This window comes from Musca vetustissima, unplaced genomic scaffold (assembly GCF_032173495.1).
Source record: "Musca vetustissima isolate MV318-11 ecotype Yass unplaced genomic scaffold, APGP_CSIRO_Mvet_v1 utg37063, whole genome shotgun sequence".
Taxonomy (NCBI): domain Eukaryota; kingdom Metazoa; phylum Arthropoda; class Insecta; order Diptera; family Muscidae; genus Musca; species Musca vetustissima.
In genome coordinates, this window is record NW_026886882.1 from 27,678 (window position 1) to 45,623 (window position 17,946).

The window sequence follows — 17,946 nt, forward strand, 5'->3', positions numbered from 1 at the left end:
AAAATTACAAAACTAGAATTATTTTATCAATTAAGAACTATTTTTATCTGATGCTAAATATTTTTTCCCTTCTAAAATTCTATGAAATAAAAGAAGTACCCTATGGGGCATGAGTGTTGACATAACTCATACGCGATGTTAATGAATTGTACTCATACTGCGTATGATTTATTTTGGAATAAAAATCAATTTATATTGTGCAATAATTCGGACCCCAATATTAATAATAATTCCTACCACACCCTTCGACTTATGTTATTTTATAAAATTATAAAATTGATTGCTAACCTGCGTTCAATTTCTTGCATACGTTTCAAATGATCATTCCAGGCGCGTTCAGCATCATAGTTAGCTGGAACTGTAAAGTAAAAAAATAGACATCAATTATTAATAATTTGTTTCAAAAAAATCTTATTTTTTAATTTTAAAAATTTAAAACCAAAAGCAACTTACATTTAAAAGCATTAGAAATAATATTAAGCGTCTTCATATAGCTCTCAGGCGGTTTTAGGTTAAAGCATTTTTTTAATATTTACCCCAAAAAATTTTATTTATATTTAATTTAAGCAGCAGCAGCAGCAGAGTTGAAAAAATTTATTTTAGCAGGTTAACAAAAAATTGCGGGGAAAAGAAAATTGTAAAATAATTATTAAAAGTCACAAAGCAAGTAGGAAGTTAAAAAAGCAGCTGAATAAACATGAATGTGAAAAAGTCATGAAACGAACGAAACGAAAATGAAAAAAAATGCAAATGAGAAAAAAAAATAAATAACGAAAAAATCAAATGGACGATAAACGAATAATGGTAATGGAACAAATGAACGAAAGTAAAGGATAATCGGAATTTTTGTGAACTTCTTCATAAGTAAATATTTTATTTTATTTATCGGTGTGAGGTTCTTTGGTTAAATACTTTAAATAGGGAAGTCACATTAAAAAAAATATTTGGAAATAAAAAAAAGATAATAATGAAATGTATTTTAAAATTACCTATATATTAACTTAGTAGATCTTCAGAGTTTCCGTTATAATCAAAGGATCTAAATACCTATTGGAATAATGTCCTATTTGAAAGTGAAATATTTTATGTCCAAAATTTTCTACTCTAGCAAATTTGCATTCAAATTAAAATGTCGAGGCCAAAGGTATCTCAAAACGCCAAGAATCTACTACTTTGACTTCTTTATGTTCGATCAATAATCGATATTTTCACAAGTGAAAAATAAGGCTAAACTCTTATCTAAATAAACCTTCAGTGGTATACAGATTTAATATGGCCTGTCACCTTTTTTTAGTGTTATTTTTATCCGGTCGTATATTTTTGGTAAAAATCGACACACTGCCGAAACCATATATATATATATATATATATTAATATTTCCTATAATAATCGTAAAAATATAAAATTTTGAAAATTTGCAAGTTTTGAGTTGCAAAAAATTCAACTTTTTAAACAAAAATCTAACTGCAATGCAAAGAGCATACAATAGGGCGTATGAGTGTCAACACCACTTATTCGCCTTTACGTTTCCTAATCATACCCTTTCCTTCTATCCACTTATTTATATATATATATATATATATATCTAAATAAACCTACAGTGGTATACATATCTAATATGGCCTATCACATTTTTAGTGTTCTTTTATCGGGTCGTATATTTGATAAAAATCGACACACTGTCGAAACTATATATATATATTAATTTTTTCCGAGGATAATCATGAAAAATTAAAGTTTTGAACATGTGTAAGTTTTAGTTACCAAAAAATTTAATTTTTTAAATAAAACTCTAACTGCAATGCAAAAGATACCAAAGCGTATGAGTGTCGACACCACGTATACGCCACGCATACCATAGAGCGTATGAGTGTCGACACCACTTATACGCCTTAACGTTTCCTAACCATACCCTTTCCTTCTATCCACTTCTTTATGTTCGATCAGTAATCGATATTTTCAACAGTGAAAACTAACGCTAAGCTCCTATCTAAATAAACCTACAGTGGTATACATATCTAATATGGCCTATCACATTTTTAGTGTTCTTTTATCGGGTCGTATATTTGATAAAAATCGACACACTGTCGAAACTATATATATTAATTTTTTCCGAGGATAATCATGAAAAATTATAGTTTTGAAAACTTGCAAGTTTTTGTTTGTAGTTTAAAAAAAAAAACAATATTTTTAAACTAAAATCTAACTGAAATACAAAAGAGCATACCATAGGGCGCATGAGTGTCAACACCACTTATACGCCTTAACGTTTCCTAATCATACCCTTTCGTTCTATCTACTTCTTTATTTTCGATCAATAATCGATATTTTCAAAAGTGAAAAATAACGCTAAACTCCTATTTAAATAAACCTACAGTGTTATACAGATCTAATATGGCCTGTCACTTTTTTTGTGTTCTTTTATCGGGTCGTATATTTGGTAAAAATCGACACACACTGTCGAAACTATATTTATATATTAATTTTTTCTTTCTTGAGTTGCAAAAAATTCAACTTTTTAAACAAAAATCTAATTGCAATGCAAAGAGCATACAATAGGGCGTATGAGTGTCGACACCACTTATACGCCTTTACGTTTCCTAATCATACCCTTTCCTTCTATCCACTTCTTTATGTTCGATCAGTAATCGATATTTTCAACAGTGAAAACTAACGCTAAACTCCTATCTAAAAAAAACCTATAGTGGTATACAGATCTAATATGGCCTGTCACTTTTTTAGTGTTCTTTTTATCCGCTCGTATATTTGGTAAAAATCGACACACTGTCGAAACTATATATATATATTAATTTTTTCCGAGGATAATCATGAAAAATTAAAGTTTTGAAAATGTGTAAGTTTTAGTTACCAAAAAATTTAATTTTTTAAACAAAACTCTAACTGCAATGCAAAAGAGCGTACCATAGAGCGTATGAGTGTCGACACCACGTATACGCCACGCATACCATAGAGCGTATGAGTGTCGACACCACTTATACGCCTTTACGTTTCCTAATCATACGCTTTCCTTCTATCCACTTCTTTATGTTCGATCAATAATCGATATTTTCAAAAGTGAAAAATAACCCTAAACTCCTATCTAAATAATCCTAAATTGGTATACAGATCTAATATGGCCTGTCAGTTTTTTAGTGTTTGTTTTATCCGCTCGTATATTTGGTAAAAATCGACACACTGTCGAAACTATATATATATATATATATATTAATTTTTTCCGAAGATAATCGTAAAAATATAAAATTTTGAAAATTTGCAAGTTTTAGTTGCCAAAAAATTTAATTTTTTAAAAAAAACTCTAACTGCAATACCCAAGAACGTGCCATAGGGCGTATGAGTGTCGACACCACGTATACGCCTTAATGTTTCCTAATCATAGCCTTTCCTTCTAATTGAAACACATTATTTTTATTACTTCACATATCAATTTAAAAATTATTTTTTATTTAATTTTTTTATATATATAAAAATATATTTTTTTATTGGTTGATTTTATTGTCAGTTGATCTTCTGATTTACAAGGATTGGAGTCTTTTTTTGACTATTACTTTTTCTGGAAGTATTTTGTTTCATTGCTGAATGAGTCTACTCTTCCTCTATTTATGGTATTTATTTAATATTTTTCTATCAATTTTTTGTTTTTTAAATATTTTGTGTGATTTTGAAAAGAGAACAAAAAAAATGAAAAAAATAAAATACATTAGATTTTTCCATGTTTCTAATGAGAAATATGAAAAGGGAATAGGGTTCCACCAGTTCATGGCTTTTTATTTTCTCAAGGGGCCATTGAAAGCATTGGATTTTTACGGAAGGTATATTTAAATGTCCTTTTTTGAAAAGGATTTTTGTTAACTTATTAAATATTAATAATTGTATTTAATATGCTGTGTATTTTTCGGTGTCGATGTGAAACCTAATGCCTCATTTTTATTACTCTTTTAATGATATAATTTCTTTATTAATATAATTTGTGTTTATTTGTATTTGTCTGGTCTGGGCCCTGCTATATAACATTGAAACGACTATCAAAACCTTGGATGCTATTTTTATTATACTTATGTTCATACTGTTTATTTTGCAATAAAAAAAATCTGCAAAAATAAATATTTAAATGCGTATTTACACAGACAAAAACACACACACACACACATATGTGTGTGTATGTGTGAAAAATTAAATGTTAAATTTACTAGAAGAACCAGAGAACCTTGAAAAGCTCTATTTTTTCTCATCAATAAAAACACCCACACACAAAAATGTCTTTTGGGGAAAGGCAAGAGATAATCTCAAAAAGAACATTTGGATACATATGACAGCTAACGAAAAAATATATGTATGTACATATATATAAACAAAATTGCAAGAAATAAATATGTATGTATATATTTAAAATATTTTTAAATTTGAAAAAAAATATCTATACAGCTTTTTCAATTCAGATCTCTGATATTTTTTCGCACTCATGAACATTAAACGAAATTGTTTTTTTTTTTATTAAAATATGAGGAGAGAGAGACAGAGAACGTTATATGATCCTCAAAGCACATATTTGTATACATGTTGATATATATGTATATATGTGTGTATGGACAATGAGAAATAATGATAAAGACACACAACCACACATGTATATGTATATGGAAACAGAAAAAAAATCGCCAAATAAATAAACAAATATTCACAAGAATGAAATACAAATGAAATTTTAAACCAAATGGCCAGAGCTTTTTTTCTCTCTCATTTTTTTTTTTTTTTTTTTGATGTTTCATAATAAACAAATAAAATGAGAAATATTAAATAAAAATAAATTTATGAAAATATATATGAAAAATGTGTGAGTCTTTTGTTGTTGTTTTCGTTTTATGCGACATTGTGTAATTTATGTGCAGGTGGCACGATGATATTGAATAATAGGTATATGAATTATGCAAATAAAAAAAAAACATTGTCATTGATTTGAAAATATAGGCCTTCAATTAAAAAATATATAATTTCTATTTCCAAAAAGGCGTGAATTTAAAAAAAAAATATTTTTAAGAAAACCCAGAAATTTTTTATGAAAAACACCAATCCGTGATTTAAAAAAAAAAATATTTTTTATAGAAACACCAAGGCGTGAATATTTAATAAATATTTTTTCCACACACCAAACATGTCATGGAAAACATTTTTCCAGCATGGATTTAAAAAAATTTAAAAAAATATTTTTTTAGGAAAAAACACCAATTTTTTAAAAAATATTTTTTATAGAAACACCAAGGCGTGAATATTTAATAAATATTTTTTTTCAGACACCAAACATTTCATGGAAAAACATTGTTCCAGCATGGATTTAAAAAAATGCGAGGATTTAAAAAAACCAATGCCAGCACCCAGCAGAAGAAGTTTTGGGTTTTTAATAAATAAATTTTTTTAGCCCTAAAATTTTTAAGGTGTGGATATTTATACCTTACACAAATATGTTGTCAGGGTATTATAGCTTTGAGCAGCCCCAAGAGTTTTGTGACGCCGCGAAATATTGATCCTAGACCCACCTTTAAGTATACCGATCGTCATATCTCGATTAGCTGAGTCGATCTAGACATGTGTGTCCGTCCGTCTGTCCATTATAATTTGTAAACACGATACAGGCCTCAGTTATGGACCAACCTTCACGAAATTTTGCATGTAGGATGGGTTGTGACCAATGAAGACCCCTATTGTTTTTTGGTAAAGATCGGTTGGTATTTAAATGGATCAAATCCGCTCTAGAGGCCGCCAATTATGGCTCAAACATCGCGAATTTTTACAAGAAGAAGGGGATCGGGCCAAAGAATAAACATGCCAGATTTGATAAAGATCAGTCCATATTTAGCGGGTCAATTGGACCCTGACTTTTGTGTGAAAAATGGCAAAAATTTTATTCTTTTTTGTCAAATGGACCCTGACTTTTGTGTAAAAAATGGCAAAATTTGTATTCTTATTTTTGTCCGTTTTTTTGGTCACTCGCAGAGGCCACAGTTATGGCTCAAACATCGAGAATTTTTACAAGAAGAGGAGGATCGGGCCAAAGAATAAACATGAGAGTTTTAATGAAGATCAGCCCATATTTAGAGAGTCAAATGGACCCTGACTTTTGTGTGAAAAATGGCAAAATTTGTAGTATTTTTTGTCGGTTTTTTCTGGTCACTCGCAGAGGCCACAATTGTGGCTCGAACATCTCGAATTTTTATATGAAGAAGGGGATTGGGCCAAAGAATAAGCATGCCAGATTTGATAAAGATCAGTCAATATTTAGCGGGTCAAATGGACCCTAACATTTGTGTGAAATATTACAAAATTTGTATTCTATAGCGAATATATATACCCCAGAAGGACATGGACCCTAAAAGTTGATAGTTTATCCAAGAGAAGTTGTTGACCTTTAAATTGCTACCAATTATATTGTCGTATGTACTCGGATGTGGGAGTTACACTTAAATATTTACAGGTGCTTATGTATTCAGATATTATTTAGTAACCCTTCACCACACTAGAGGGCGGAAATATAGCACTGATAGCTCTGAAATTTTCCATGAGGATCCAGGTATGGTCAAGGATAATGCCTATAATTTTCGGTGATGATGAGATACTAATTTTGGGATGAAGTGGACCGAGAACTTATTTTTTGTTTTTTTTTTTTTTTTTTTTTGAGTCGATCTATGGGCCATAATTATTAGTCGAACATCACAACACATCCCACGGTGAAGGGAATATGGACAAGTAATTAGAAGGGCTGTACTCAACTCGGAAAATATGTCAGTGTAAGGAAGAGGTGCTCTGTACCTCTAATCGGGCAAGTCGATCTATAGGCCACAATTGAAAGCCGAACATCACAACACATCCCACGGTGAAGGGAATCTGGACAAGTAATTAGAAGGGCTGTACTGAATTTATTGGTTAACCTCTAGCCGGTCAAGCGGGTACAAATATTGCGAAATATTGCCCAAGCTTAGAATATAGAATCACAGAAGCTTAGAGTTCCGTGTTAGTTGTGTAGGGTATAATATGGTCGGCCCCGTCCGACTATACTGCTCCGCACACTGGTTTAAAAATTATGTTTTCAATCATTTTGAAGCCGTCGATTTTTTAAAAATTATTTTTTTGAGTAATTTTGAAATGTTTTTTTTTAGTCAAGCCTTGTTTGAATTTTTTAAAAAATATTTTTTCAATAGTCCCCATGAAGTCGATTTTTTTAAAATAGGTTTTTAATTTATTTTTTAGCCACCAAATAAGGCGTGGATTTTTTTTTTTAAAAAAGTATTTTTGAATTCATATTTCTCAGCCTTTGTTTTCAACTCAATGACATCTTGGATGTAAGTCGATGGTGTATGAGATCGTATTTAATTGAATGTGTTGGTTTAGTAGCTTTAAAGCAATTTGGATTGTTTTTTTTTTTTTTTTGTTTTTTGAAGGACCTTTTGTCCTTTTTTCTTAGCTTTGGAAAAATGTAGCAATTTTTTTTTTTGGAATGTTAGGGCCAGGAATATACAAAACAATTTTTTTTTTAACGAAAATATTCCAAAAAGAAATCCTCCAACTTACTTGTTCTGCTGTAGTGATGATCATAGATGGCACGGGGAGAGTAGCCGTAGGTATCTCTGCTGACGGGCAAATATCTGTAGCCATGAGACTGGACACGTTCGTTAGCAGTGCTAGGCTCATCAAAGATGCTCCTGTATGTGGAGGGAGAATCAATGTATGAGCTGTATGGACGACCGGCCCTGGGGGTCTCATGGGCACGGATATCCTCAGATCCTGGAAAAAAAAAACAACAAATAGAAATATATAATTAAAATAAATACAAAAATAATGAACTAAAATAAAAAATAAATAAATAAAAATAAAAAATCATAAAATAAAAAATAAATAATAATAGTCTTAAAAATTGAATTGAAAATTTATTTTATTTATAAAAAAAATATATTCTTCATTAAATATGTAAAAATAATAAATAGATGTTTTTTTTATAAAGACAACAAAGTGGGATTCAGCCTATTTTGCAAAAACAAAATAAAAAAATTATAAAATTTTACTTTTAAAAATTGAAATAATAATTTAATAAAAAAATATAAATTTATTTTTATTAATGAAGAAACAATATTTTTAAATAAATATTTAATATTTTTTTTAAAAAAAAATAAAATTTTTTTAATAAATATTTAAAAATTTTTTTAATAAAAATAAACTATTTATTGTTATGAAAAAACAACATAATTTAATCTTACAAAAACAATTTATAAAAAAATTCTATATTTTTATTTTATAAAAAAATTTTAAAAAATATATATTTTTTTTAAAAAAAATAATATATATTTTTTTATAAAAAAATTAAAAAAAATATAAATTAAAAAAAAAAATTGATAAAAAAATGCATTTCTTTTTAAATATTTTTTTCTATTTAGGTTACCCATGGCCCTGGATTTGTTTTTAGCAACCAAAATTTCAGGTTCCCCCTATTTTAGTTGACTTGTTCTTGTTTCATTTTTTTTTTTTTTTTTTTGTTCTGAAATTTCTTTATGCTCTATAAAAAAAACTCAGCATTTTTTTGTGTTGTGCTCTGTGCTACATAGCCGCTTGACTCTGTCATTTAAATTTAGTTGGGGTTTTTATCTCTAAAACATTGCACACACCCAGACAAGAGAAAAGACCCATTAAAAAAACAAACAATCACACAAGCACTAAACGTCACATTAGTTTATTTTTAAATATTAAATAAAAAATAAAAAGAAGCAGAATAAGTGTTCTCTAAGTGGCCTAAATAAGAAAAAAATAATAACAAAAATAAGGTAAGAAATTTTCTCATAATAAAAGTTTCTCTATGAAGATAAATAGTTCCCAAAAAAGAGGAAACACTTCAAATATCGGGTTCTCCCTTTGCGAAAGAAAATATTCCAAAATTTATTATTGACAAAAAATAAATGTACTAAAAACAGTATCATTTACGTCACACACATATCGTTTATGTGTTTGCAAGTTTTTTATTTTTTTATTTTGGAATACAAACAAAACAATGTTCCCAATTTTTTGGGTTGGTGATGCTTCTTCTTCTTTCTGCAAAATTTTGGCTTCTTGCCAAAAAAATTAAATATATTCATGCTAAGTTTTCCTCAGTGTGTGTTTTGGTGGTTTTGAAAATATATGGGATTTTGTGGAAGCAATTTTGAAAATATTTTCAACAAGCAACAACGAACAAATTTCAAATATATATGTTTTTCATAATGTGTATATATAGTACATGTATGAGAAAAAAATCGACATTTTGTTCATATCAAATACCTAACCTAAAAATTAAAATAGTATTAAAATATAGAATATTTTTTTTTTTAATTTTTAGGACACTAAAGTGAGGTATATGGAAGGCATAGATAAAAATCTGCAGGTTTCCACAACATGTGTATTTAAACCAAAAAATATATTTTTCAGGGACGTGGATTGAGCCAGGAATAGTTTTAAGAACCTATTAAAGAATTTTTTTAAGGTTGCCGGATTGAATTTTTAGATATTTTTTGTGTCGAGTGTTACATATAAAAAAATTTTTTTTCGGGTAGCCCTCTTATAAGGGTACCCCCAATTTTCGGTATTTTGGAGTTCTGCAAACGAATTCGCTGAAATTTGGTACTTTGAGTTCTTATTGCGTAGCAAATCTCTCCACTAAAAATTATAAATATAGGTCCATTTTTTCGGCTAGACCCCATATAAGGGTACCCTCCAATTTTCGGTATTTTGGGGTTCTTGAGCGTGGTTTTCAACCGAATTCGCTGTAATTTAGTATTTTGTAGGCGTATATGGTAACAAATCTCCCTACCAAAAATTATTAATAGTCGCCCTATTTTATGGGTAGTCACCATATTACTCCCTTTTTATATCCTCCACCATAGTATGGAGGGTATATTAGTATTGTTTTTCCGTTTGTAACGCATCGAAATAATCATTTCTGACCCTATAAGGTATATATATTCTTGATCAGCGTAAAATTCTATGACGATATAGCCATGTCCGTCTGTCTGTCTCTCCGTCCGTCTGTCTGTTGTAATCACTCTAGCGTCTGAACGAATTGAGATAGATCGACAAAATTTTGCATAGAGTCGTCTTTTGTCTGCAGACAGGTCAAGTTCGAAGAAGAGCTTCATCGGTCCACGTTTAGGCATAGCTCCCATATAAGGGTACCCGCCAATTTACGGTATTTTGGGAGGGTTTAAGCGCGTTTTCCAACCGAATTCGCTGAAATTTGGTACAATGGGTTCTTTTTGGATACCAAATGTCTCCACAAAAAATTATAAATATAGGTCCACTTTTTTCTGGTATCCCCATATCACGGTACCTCCTACCTCTCAGAATTTTGGTGGTTTTGATGGCATTTTTCCACCGAATTGGCTGAAATTTAGTATTTTGAATTCTTAATAGGTACCGAATCTCTCCACAAAAAATTATGAATATCGGTCCACTTTTTCTGATACCCCCCATATAAAGGTACCCCCCAATTTTCGGTATTTTGGGGTTCTTGATCGCGTTTTTCAATCGAATTCGCTGCAATTTGGTATTTTCATGTCGTATACGATAACAAATCTCCCTACCAAAAATAATTAATATTCACCCTCTTTTTGGGGTAGTCCCCATATAACCCCCCTTTTTATTTTAAAATATTTGTCTGATTTGTTCCGCGCTTTGGGTTTGGTTCTAAGACTCTGTTGTAGTCATTTCACCTGCGGAGGATATCGAGATAAATAACTAGAACGTAAGTTTCGATAATGAATTATGTATATGAACTATAGCCCGCATTTAGGCCTAGCCCCTGTGTGGGAGGTTTCAGAGGGAGTGGACCGATATTCCCCATCTTCGAACTTAAACTATGTTTGGAAGAAATGATAAGATGGGCAAAGTTTGAATGAAATCAATATTTTCTGAAACGGATATGGTCCAAAGAAACATGGGATCTAGAACCAATATTTCTATGGTGGAGGGTATCCAATAATTTCGTCCGATTTAAGGTAAACGGTGCACCAAAGTCCTTATATATCCTTCGATTTACACGAAATTTGGCATAACGCTCTCATATATATTCGTCCGATTTAAGGTAAAAGGTGCAGCAAAGTCTCTAAATATCCTTCGATTTGCACGAAATTAGGCATAACGTACTGAATTAAGTCTAGAACGATGTTTGGTAAATTTCGTGAAAATTGGTTCAGATTTAGATATAGCTCCCATATATATTTTCGTCCGATTTAAGGTAAATGATGCACGAAAGTCCCTAGCCACAGTTATGGACCAATATTTACGAAATTTTGCATTTAGGATGGGTTCTGGCCAACGAAGACCCCTATTATTTTTGATAAAGATCGGTTAATATGTAGGGGATGATATGGACCAAATACGACTTTTCTGGTCGGTCCAGAGGCCTCAATTATGGCCCAAAGATCGTGAATTCTTACATGAAGGGGGGATCGGGCCAAAGAATAAACATGCCAGATTTTATAAAGATCAGTCAATATTTAGCGGGTCAAATGGACCTTGAATTTTGTGTGAAAAATAGCAAAATTTGTATTCTATAGCAAATATATATATATATATATATATATATACCCCTGAAGGTCATAGACCCTAGAAGTTGATAGTATATCCAAGAGGAGAGCTTGACCTATAACGCCTATAATTATCGGTGATGATCAAATAATAGATTTTATAATTAGAAGGACTGTACTGAATATTAGTAATATTCGGAAAATATTTTAGTGTAAGGAAGAGAGATGTTGGCCTCTTATCGGGAAAGAGGGTACAACTATCACAAAATATTGTGTAGGGTATCGTATGGTCGGCTCCGCCCGACTATACTGCTTCGCTAACTGGTTTTAAATATCTAAAAGGTTATTTTAAAAATGTTTATCGAATATTTGCAACTCTAACATTTTTTTTAAAGTGTAGAAAATCGGAAATACTTTTCTATTTCTAGTCGGAAGTTTTCAAATTATATTTCTTTGTTTATTTTGATATTCTTCCCTCAACTTCTAAATGCAAAATAATAAAAATATTCTTGTTCAACTTACCCTTCAAGGATCTGATATAGGATTGCCAGAACTTAGCCTTCTTGCTGGGGCTCTCGTTGCGGCCAATCATTTCCAAATGGTTCTTGAACATTTTGGATCGGTTTTTGTGGTGGTGGTGGTGGTTAACAAGAAAATTGAAAGATGTTCGTTAATAAAAGGACTCGTTCGCTGCAAAAAAAAAGAACGGGGAAATTATTATTAATAAAAATAGAAATTTAAAATATAATAAAAAAAATTACAAAATATACAAAAGAAAAATATGAAACAAGAAGGCGGAATAATATTTTGTAAGGAGATAAAATTTTTTTATTAAAAAAAAATTATTTATTTTTATAATTTATTTGTTTTTTTTAATTTATAATTTTTTTTTCTTTTTATAATTTATTTCTTTTATATTTTATTTGTTTTTTTAATATTTTAAATTCATTATAATTGTTGCCGAGTAAAATATTCTATGACAGAAGAGACTCAAAAACATGCATATGATTTCAATATCTTCTACTACATATCAGCTGTTCGAATAATTACCAAAAAATTGGTGCATACTTTTAGGGTCGCTTATTTAATATGTGACTTCTATAATTGTAAATTCCATCAATGATGTGAGTGATGTGTTGGGAATTACAATTCCAAAAGTATATTTAATTTTTTTTCATAAATAAAAACTAATATTATAAGATCAATAAACCCTAAAATGGTTGTAATAATTTATAGTGCCTACTTTTAGGAACATAAAAGGGAAAAAAATCAATTTCGTTAATATTAGAAACCCTGATTGAGGAAAAAAACGAATACGAGGATTAAAATTTTTCGATTTCTTTCCAATGTTTTCGCTTTGATTTTCAAATAAAGAGTGGTGCATATTTTTAGTTACTTCATAAAGGAAGTATGACGTTTAATATTTCTTTGGAATATTTTTGGAAAATATAATTTGCAGAAGTAGAAGCTTAATATGTTTTTTTAAGTTCTAATATTGGTAGTAATTAAAAAAATCTTCGTAAAATATTTTATGGTGCATACTTTTAGGAACTTTAGTCCAAAAGTACTTAATTATGTATTTACAAATGTAAAAAAAATTAAAAAAATTATTGTGAAATGTTGTCACTGCGGATTTTTAGATTCTCGACAATTACTTTATTAACCCGAGCTGTGCTAGCGTGACCATATGGCCACACTCATAATAGATCAATAAATCATCTAAAAAACTGTACCGGAGCAGTGTTAGTGTGAACATACGGCCACAGCCCAAAAATTGATGCTATTGATTATCCTGATTTTTTGATGCTCGGCAATTACTTTATTAACCCGAGCTGTGCTAGTATGACCATATGACCACACTCATAATACGATCAATAAATCACCCAAAAAAAAAAAAAAACTGTACCCGAGCAGTGTTAGTGTGAACATACGGCCACAGCCCAAAAATTGATCCTGTCGATTATCCTGATAAGAAAAAAGTATCCAAATCAAATTTTTGAATTCAGCGAATTCATAATCTAGAGACGCTGAAAGTTTTGTCCCACAGCACTATTCGGGTTAAAGTTGTGGACTTGTAAGAACTAAAAAATAGCGTCTTCGGCAAATCTATTGATATATTGTACACAGTTTATTACGGCCCGGAATATTTTTATATTTTATATTGTGTACTTTTAGGAGCCTCAATTGGAAAAACTGAGTTTGAAATTCCCTCCTAAGCCCTCGACTCATTAAAAAAAAAATTATTTTTTTAATTTGTGTTTAAAAAATATTTTTAATTACGAATGCTTCCATTCTTTCGTTTTATGGTCCAGTCAGCTGATCATATCCAAATGTTTAAATCTATTGCATACTTTAAGGCAGATAATTAACGCTGAGATGATTTATACAATAAATCTAAATAATTTTGAATCGACTGTAAATAATTTGTTGAAATTTCAATAATCTAAAAAAAATATTTTTTTAATAGTTCTCAATTTTTTACTATTTTTTTTAAAAATTTTTTTAATTTTTTTTTAATATTTTTCGAAAAAATATTTTTATTTTCATTTTTTTTTAATTTTCACGTTTGGTATTTTGGTGAAAACACAAGTTAAATAATAAAAAATATATTTTTTTTTAATTCGAATCGTTTTCAAAATAGTCTAATATATATTTTTTGCAACCCAATTTACATTTTTAAATAATAATTATTTTTTATTTATTTAAGACCCCATAAAAATGGTAGTTTCTAATATTGTTTTATTTTATGATTTCAAAAATTAAATTCATTTTAAATTTCGATTTAAAATTTTTTCAATATTTTGTTTTTTTTTGCCAATCTAATCTTGGTTTTTTAATATTGTATAATTTAAGAAAAAACTTATTTTTTTTAGTTTTAATTTTCTTAAAATTCGGTCAAAGCACTTTCAATATTTTTTTGGCAGCCTAATCGATTTTAAAATTCGATTTTCAAATTTTTTTTCTTTCAAATTTTAAACATTACAAAGTCCATTAGAATTTTTGGTGGGCTGTTTTGCTGTTTAATTTGTTGCATTTGTCATTTCATTTCACTTCAAATGAAATGAAATTTTGAAAAAGAAGAAGAAAAACAAAAACGTAACGAAAAATCTAATTAGAAAATGTCAACACCATTCAATGAGTTTTCCAAGTTGCCTTGTAAAAATTTGCCTGAATGCAGCCGAGTGTTCCAATTTTCGAGGCGACGTTGCTGTTTTCGCAGTTTTTTTTTAAACACAAATTGAATATTGCACCACAAGATCATGTCAGCCAAAAAAATATACACAGAAAAAAACGCATTTGCAAAAAATGCAATGAGGAAGGGAAACGGAATTTCTGAGGGGGGAAGGGGTAGGTTTTCTTTTTTGGCTAAGAAGGCATTTTCTTAATCATAGGCCAGCGACGAAAAAAAAACATTCACACGAGCCGTAATTTTTTTACACATTTCTTTCGGACACTGCACAGTATAAGAAAAATTATGCTCTTCTACTTCTACTTCTTCTTTTTCTATTTTTTTTTTTTCAAAAATTCTTATAAGAATTTTTTTATTTTACTAACCCAATCGAACTCAAGCGATCAATCTATAACGATGACACAACGACAACTGACGCAATTCGACCAAGTTATGCGGGGCTAATGGTATCGTAAGATGATTTTTTTTCTTGTGTTTCTGCAAGCGGAATGTATATAGCTAAGAGATCAAATATATATATATATATATATATATACAAAAAAAAGAAAAAAAAATATATATATATACACTAATACCTTCCCACAGAATGGGGGAAAAAAATTCTCACTCTATAGTTGCGAAGCTATATAATGGTTTGTGGGATGTATATGTATGTATGTGTGTTTGATATATATAATTTAGCACAAATATGAAAAGTGAGAGAGAGCAATTTTTTCGTTTTTTTTTTTTTTTTTTGTTGTTGTTGCTTAGCAAAAACAAAAAAAAATAAAGAAAAGAAAAGCAGCCAACACTTGATGCTTTGCTGCGGAAAAAATGTGAAAGAATTTCTTTTTTTTTTTTTGCTAAAGCAAATAGATATTTTTAAATGTCCTTGAGCAAGTTGTATGCTGGTTGTCTTTAACCATAACAACAACAACAAAAGCAACACTATTGTTGTTGTTGTGTTCGGGTATTTTGATTGCTTAGATCATTTTTGTGTTGTGTGGTGTTGCTTTTTTCTTATTTTTTTTTCGGTTGCTGTCTGTTGGGGAAAACAATTTTTTTTGTGGTAGTGGTGGTGTGCAAAAACCTGAGGTGAGTTGAGGTGAATTATGATCTTCATGGCTATTTGAGGGCCAAAAATATTCAAATGTGTGTTTATGTTGTTGTTGCTGTGTGTTTTTTTTTTTATTTTTGGGACAAATTGTATAGTGGCGAAATATTTGAATATTCTTAGAATGTCGTCGGGTGGTTTTGTCGTTGTTGTTTTTATTTTGTGTTTTTGCAGAGGGAGCGTGAGACCTTAAATAGATTTTTTTCTTATATATGTATGTGTTTTGTGTCTGTCTATAAAAAAGTCGAATCAAATAACAAATAAACAAAATTTTTATTTATTATTACTTTTTCTATTTGATTTCTAATGTTAAAAATAAATATTGCATGATTTTGAAAGTTAAAAACATGTGATTCCCTAAAAGTAGGCAGTAAATAGTGAAAATAATCAAAATAAACGATTTTTACCAATAAAACAATAAGAAATCCAATATGAAAAGATTTTCAAAAACAAAAAAAATTAAACATTACAAATATATATTATTTTTATTAATATTATAATATTTAATTTAAATTGCAAAAAATTTAGAAGGAATCGATGAAAAAATTTCAAAAAAAAAATTGTAAAGACTTATAATTTAATTTTTTTAAAGGAAAAATTAATTAAAAATCCAAATATTGTTAAATCAACATCAAAATTTTTAAAAAGGAACATTTGTATTTATTATTATTATTTTTTTTAGTATAGGTTTCACAAAAAAAAAGTATATTGTTTATTTATTTTTTAATTTTTTTTTTAATTTGTGGAAAATTTGCCATTAATTTTTTTTTGCAAATTTTTAAATTTTTAAAAAAAAATATAAAAACTAAAATTCACTTAAAAAAAAAAAACTGGTCTTTGCATTATTAGATTTACTATATTTTTTTTACCCTTATATATGCAATTTACATTAAGAAAAAAAATGTGAAAAAAATCAAAAAAAGAAATTTAAAAAAAATCTTTTATTGTTAACTGACCGCTTTAATTTATATTATTTTTTAAAAAATTTTACAAATTGTTTGTCCAGCTCAATCAAAACTCAATAAAAATACAATTTGTTAATGGGATATTAAAATAAAAACAGCTGTTAAATCATATGATCATCCTAAAAGTATGCAACACACCGATATAAATATTTAAATGGTACTTTTTTGATAGCCTCGTTTAAAAAGAGCACCTAATTTTTTCAGTAAATTGGCCTAAATTTAAAATTAACTGCCAAAGATAGAAAAAATGTTTTTTTTAAGAAAAAACTGTTAAGTCTTATGGTCATCCTAAAAGTATGCAACTCAGCAACATCAGAATTGTCAGAATTATTTTTTAGTAATCATCTGTTATACGATTTACCATAATTTGTCGGTCTTAGAGTCGCTTTTTTATTTTAACAACAGCTATTAAATCATATGACCAACCTAAAAGTATGCCATACACACAAGTGAGAGAACTTTTATTCATAACTTAAATTTTTATACGAACCCCTAGATGAAGCTGTGTTAAGTAATATGATCAGGCCCTTAAAACTAGCAACACACATAGTTAAGGGCCGATTTTTGTAAAGGCGATCTGCCCAACTAATTAGAATAGCTGTTTTGATAATGATCGGTCAAAAGTAGGTTTAGAGCATCCGGCATTTTTTAACAATATGTGGATCTCTTTAGGGTTTTGAAGAATATTGAAAGGACATCAGAGATTTGTTGCGGATTTTTATACCCGTAGCCTGGTGGCTAATGCAAAAATGTGCCTCAACGAAATATCGGTTTAGACCCAATGCTGCTTGGGACCAAATCCGTTTCAAACAATTTGGAATCAATTAACAAATGTCTGTCTAACTGGGGGGGGGTGCGCATGATAGCTCACAATTTCATCCAAAATTTGCACATCGCAATATTTCTTCCAAAATTAAATCAAGTTCGAAGATCGGAAAAATCGGTCTACTCCTTCTGGTACCTAATCCACAAAATGGTCAAAATATTCTTGAAAATTAATTTTACAATATCATGCGTAAGGACAATACGATTGCAACCAATCTTTGTATTATCTTTAACAGGCCTAGACCAAGTTCGAAGATGGGACCCATTGGTCCACTCCTTCTCGAGCCTCCCCCACAAAGTGCTCAAAACTGTGCC

General features: G+C 29.4%; 1 protein-coding gene across 3 annotated transcripts in view; it reads right to left on the minus strand.

Annotated features, from left to right (window-relative positions):
• Positions 1-17,946, minus strand: part of LOC133334371 (uncharacterized) — a 46,481-nt gene that overhangs the window by 26,888 nt on the left and 1,647 nt on the right. For all 3 annotated transcript variants that reach the window (XM_061542667.1, XM_061542666.1, XM_061542668.1), the window contains exons 2-4: positions 12,081-12,248; positions 7,582-7,794; positions 289-358 (exon numbers count right to left, since the gene is read on the minus strand). In XM_061542667.1, coding sequence (XP_061398651.1) covers positions 289-358; positions 7,582-7,794; positions 12,081-12,171 — 374 coding nt within the window. In that variant the 5' untranslated portion in view covers positions 12,172-12,248. The remainder of the gene's footprint in view (positions 1-288; positions 359-7,581; positions 7,795-12,080; positions 12,249-17,946) is intronic.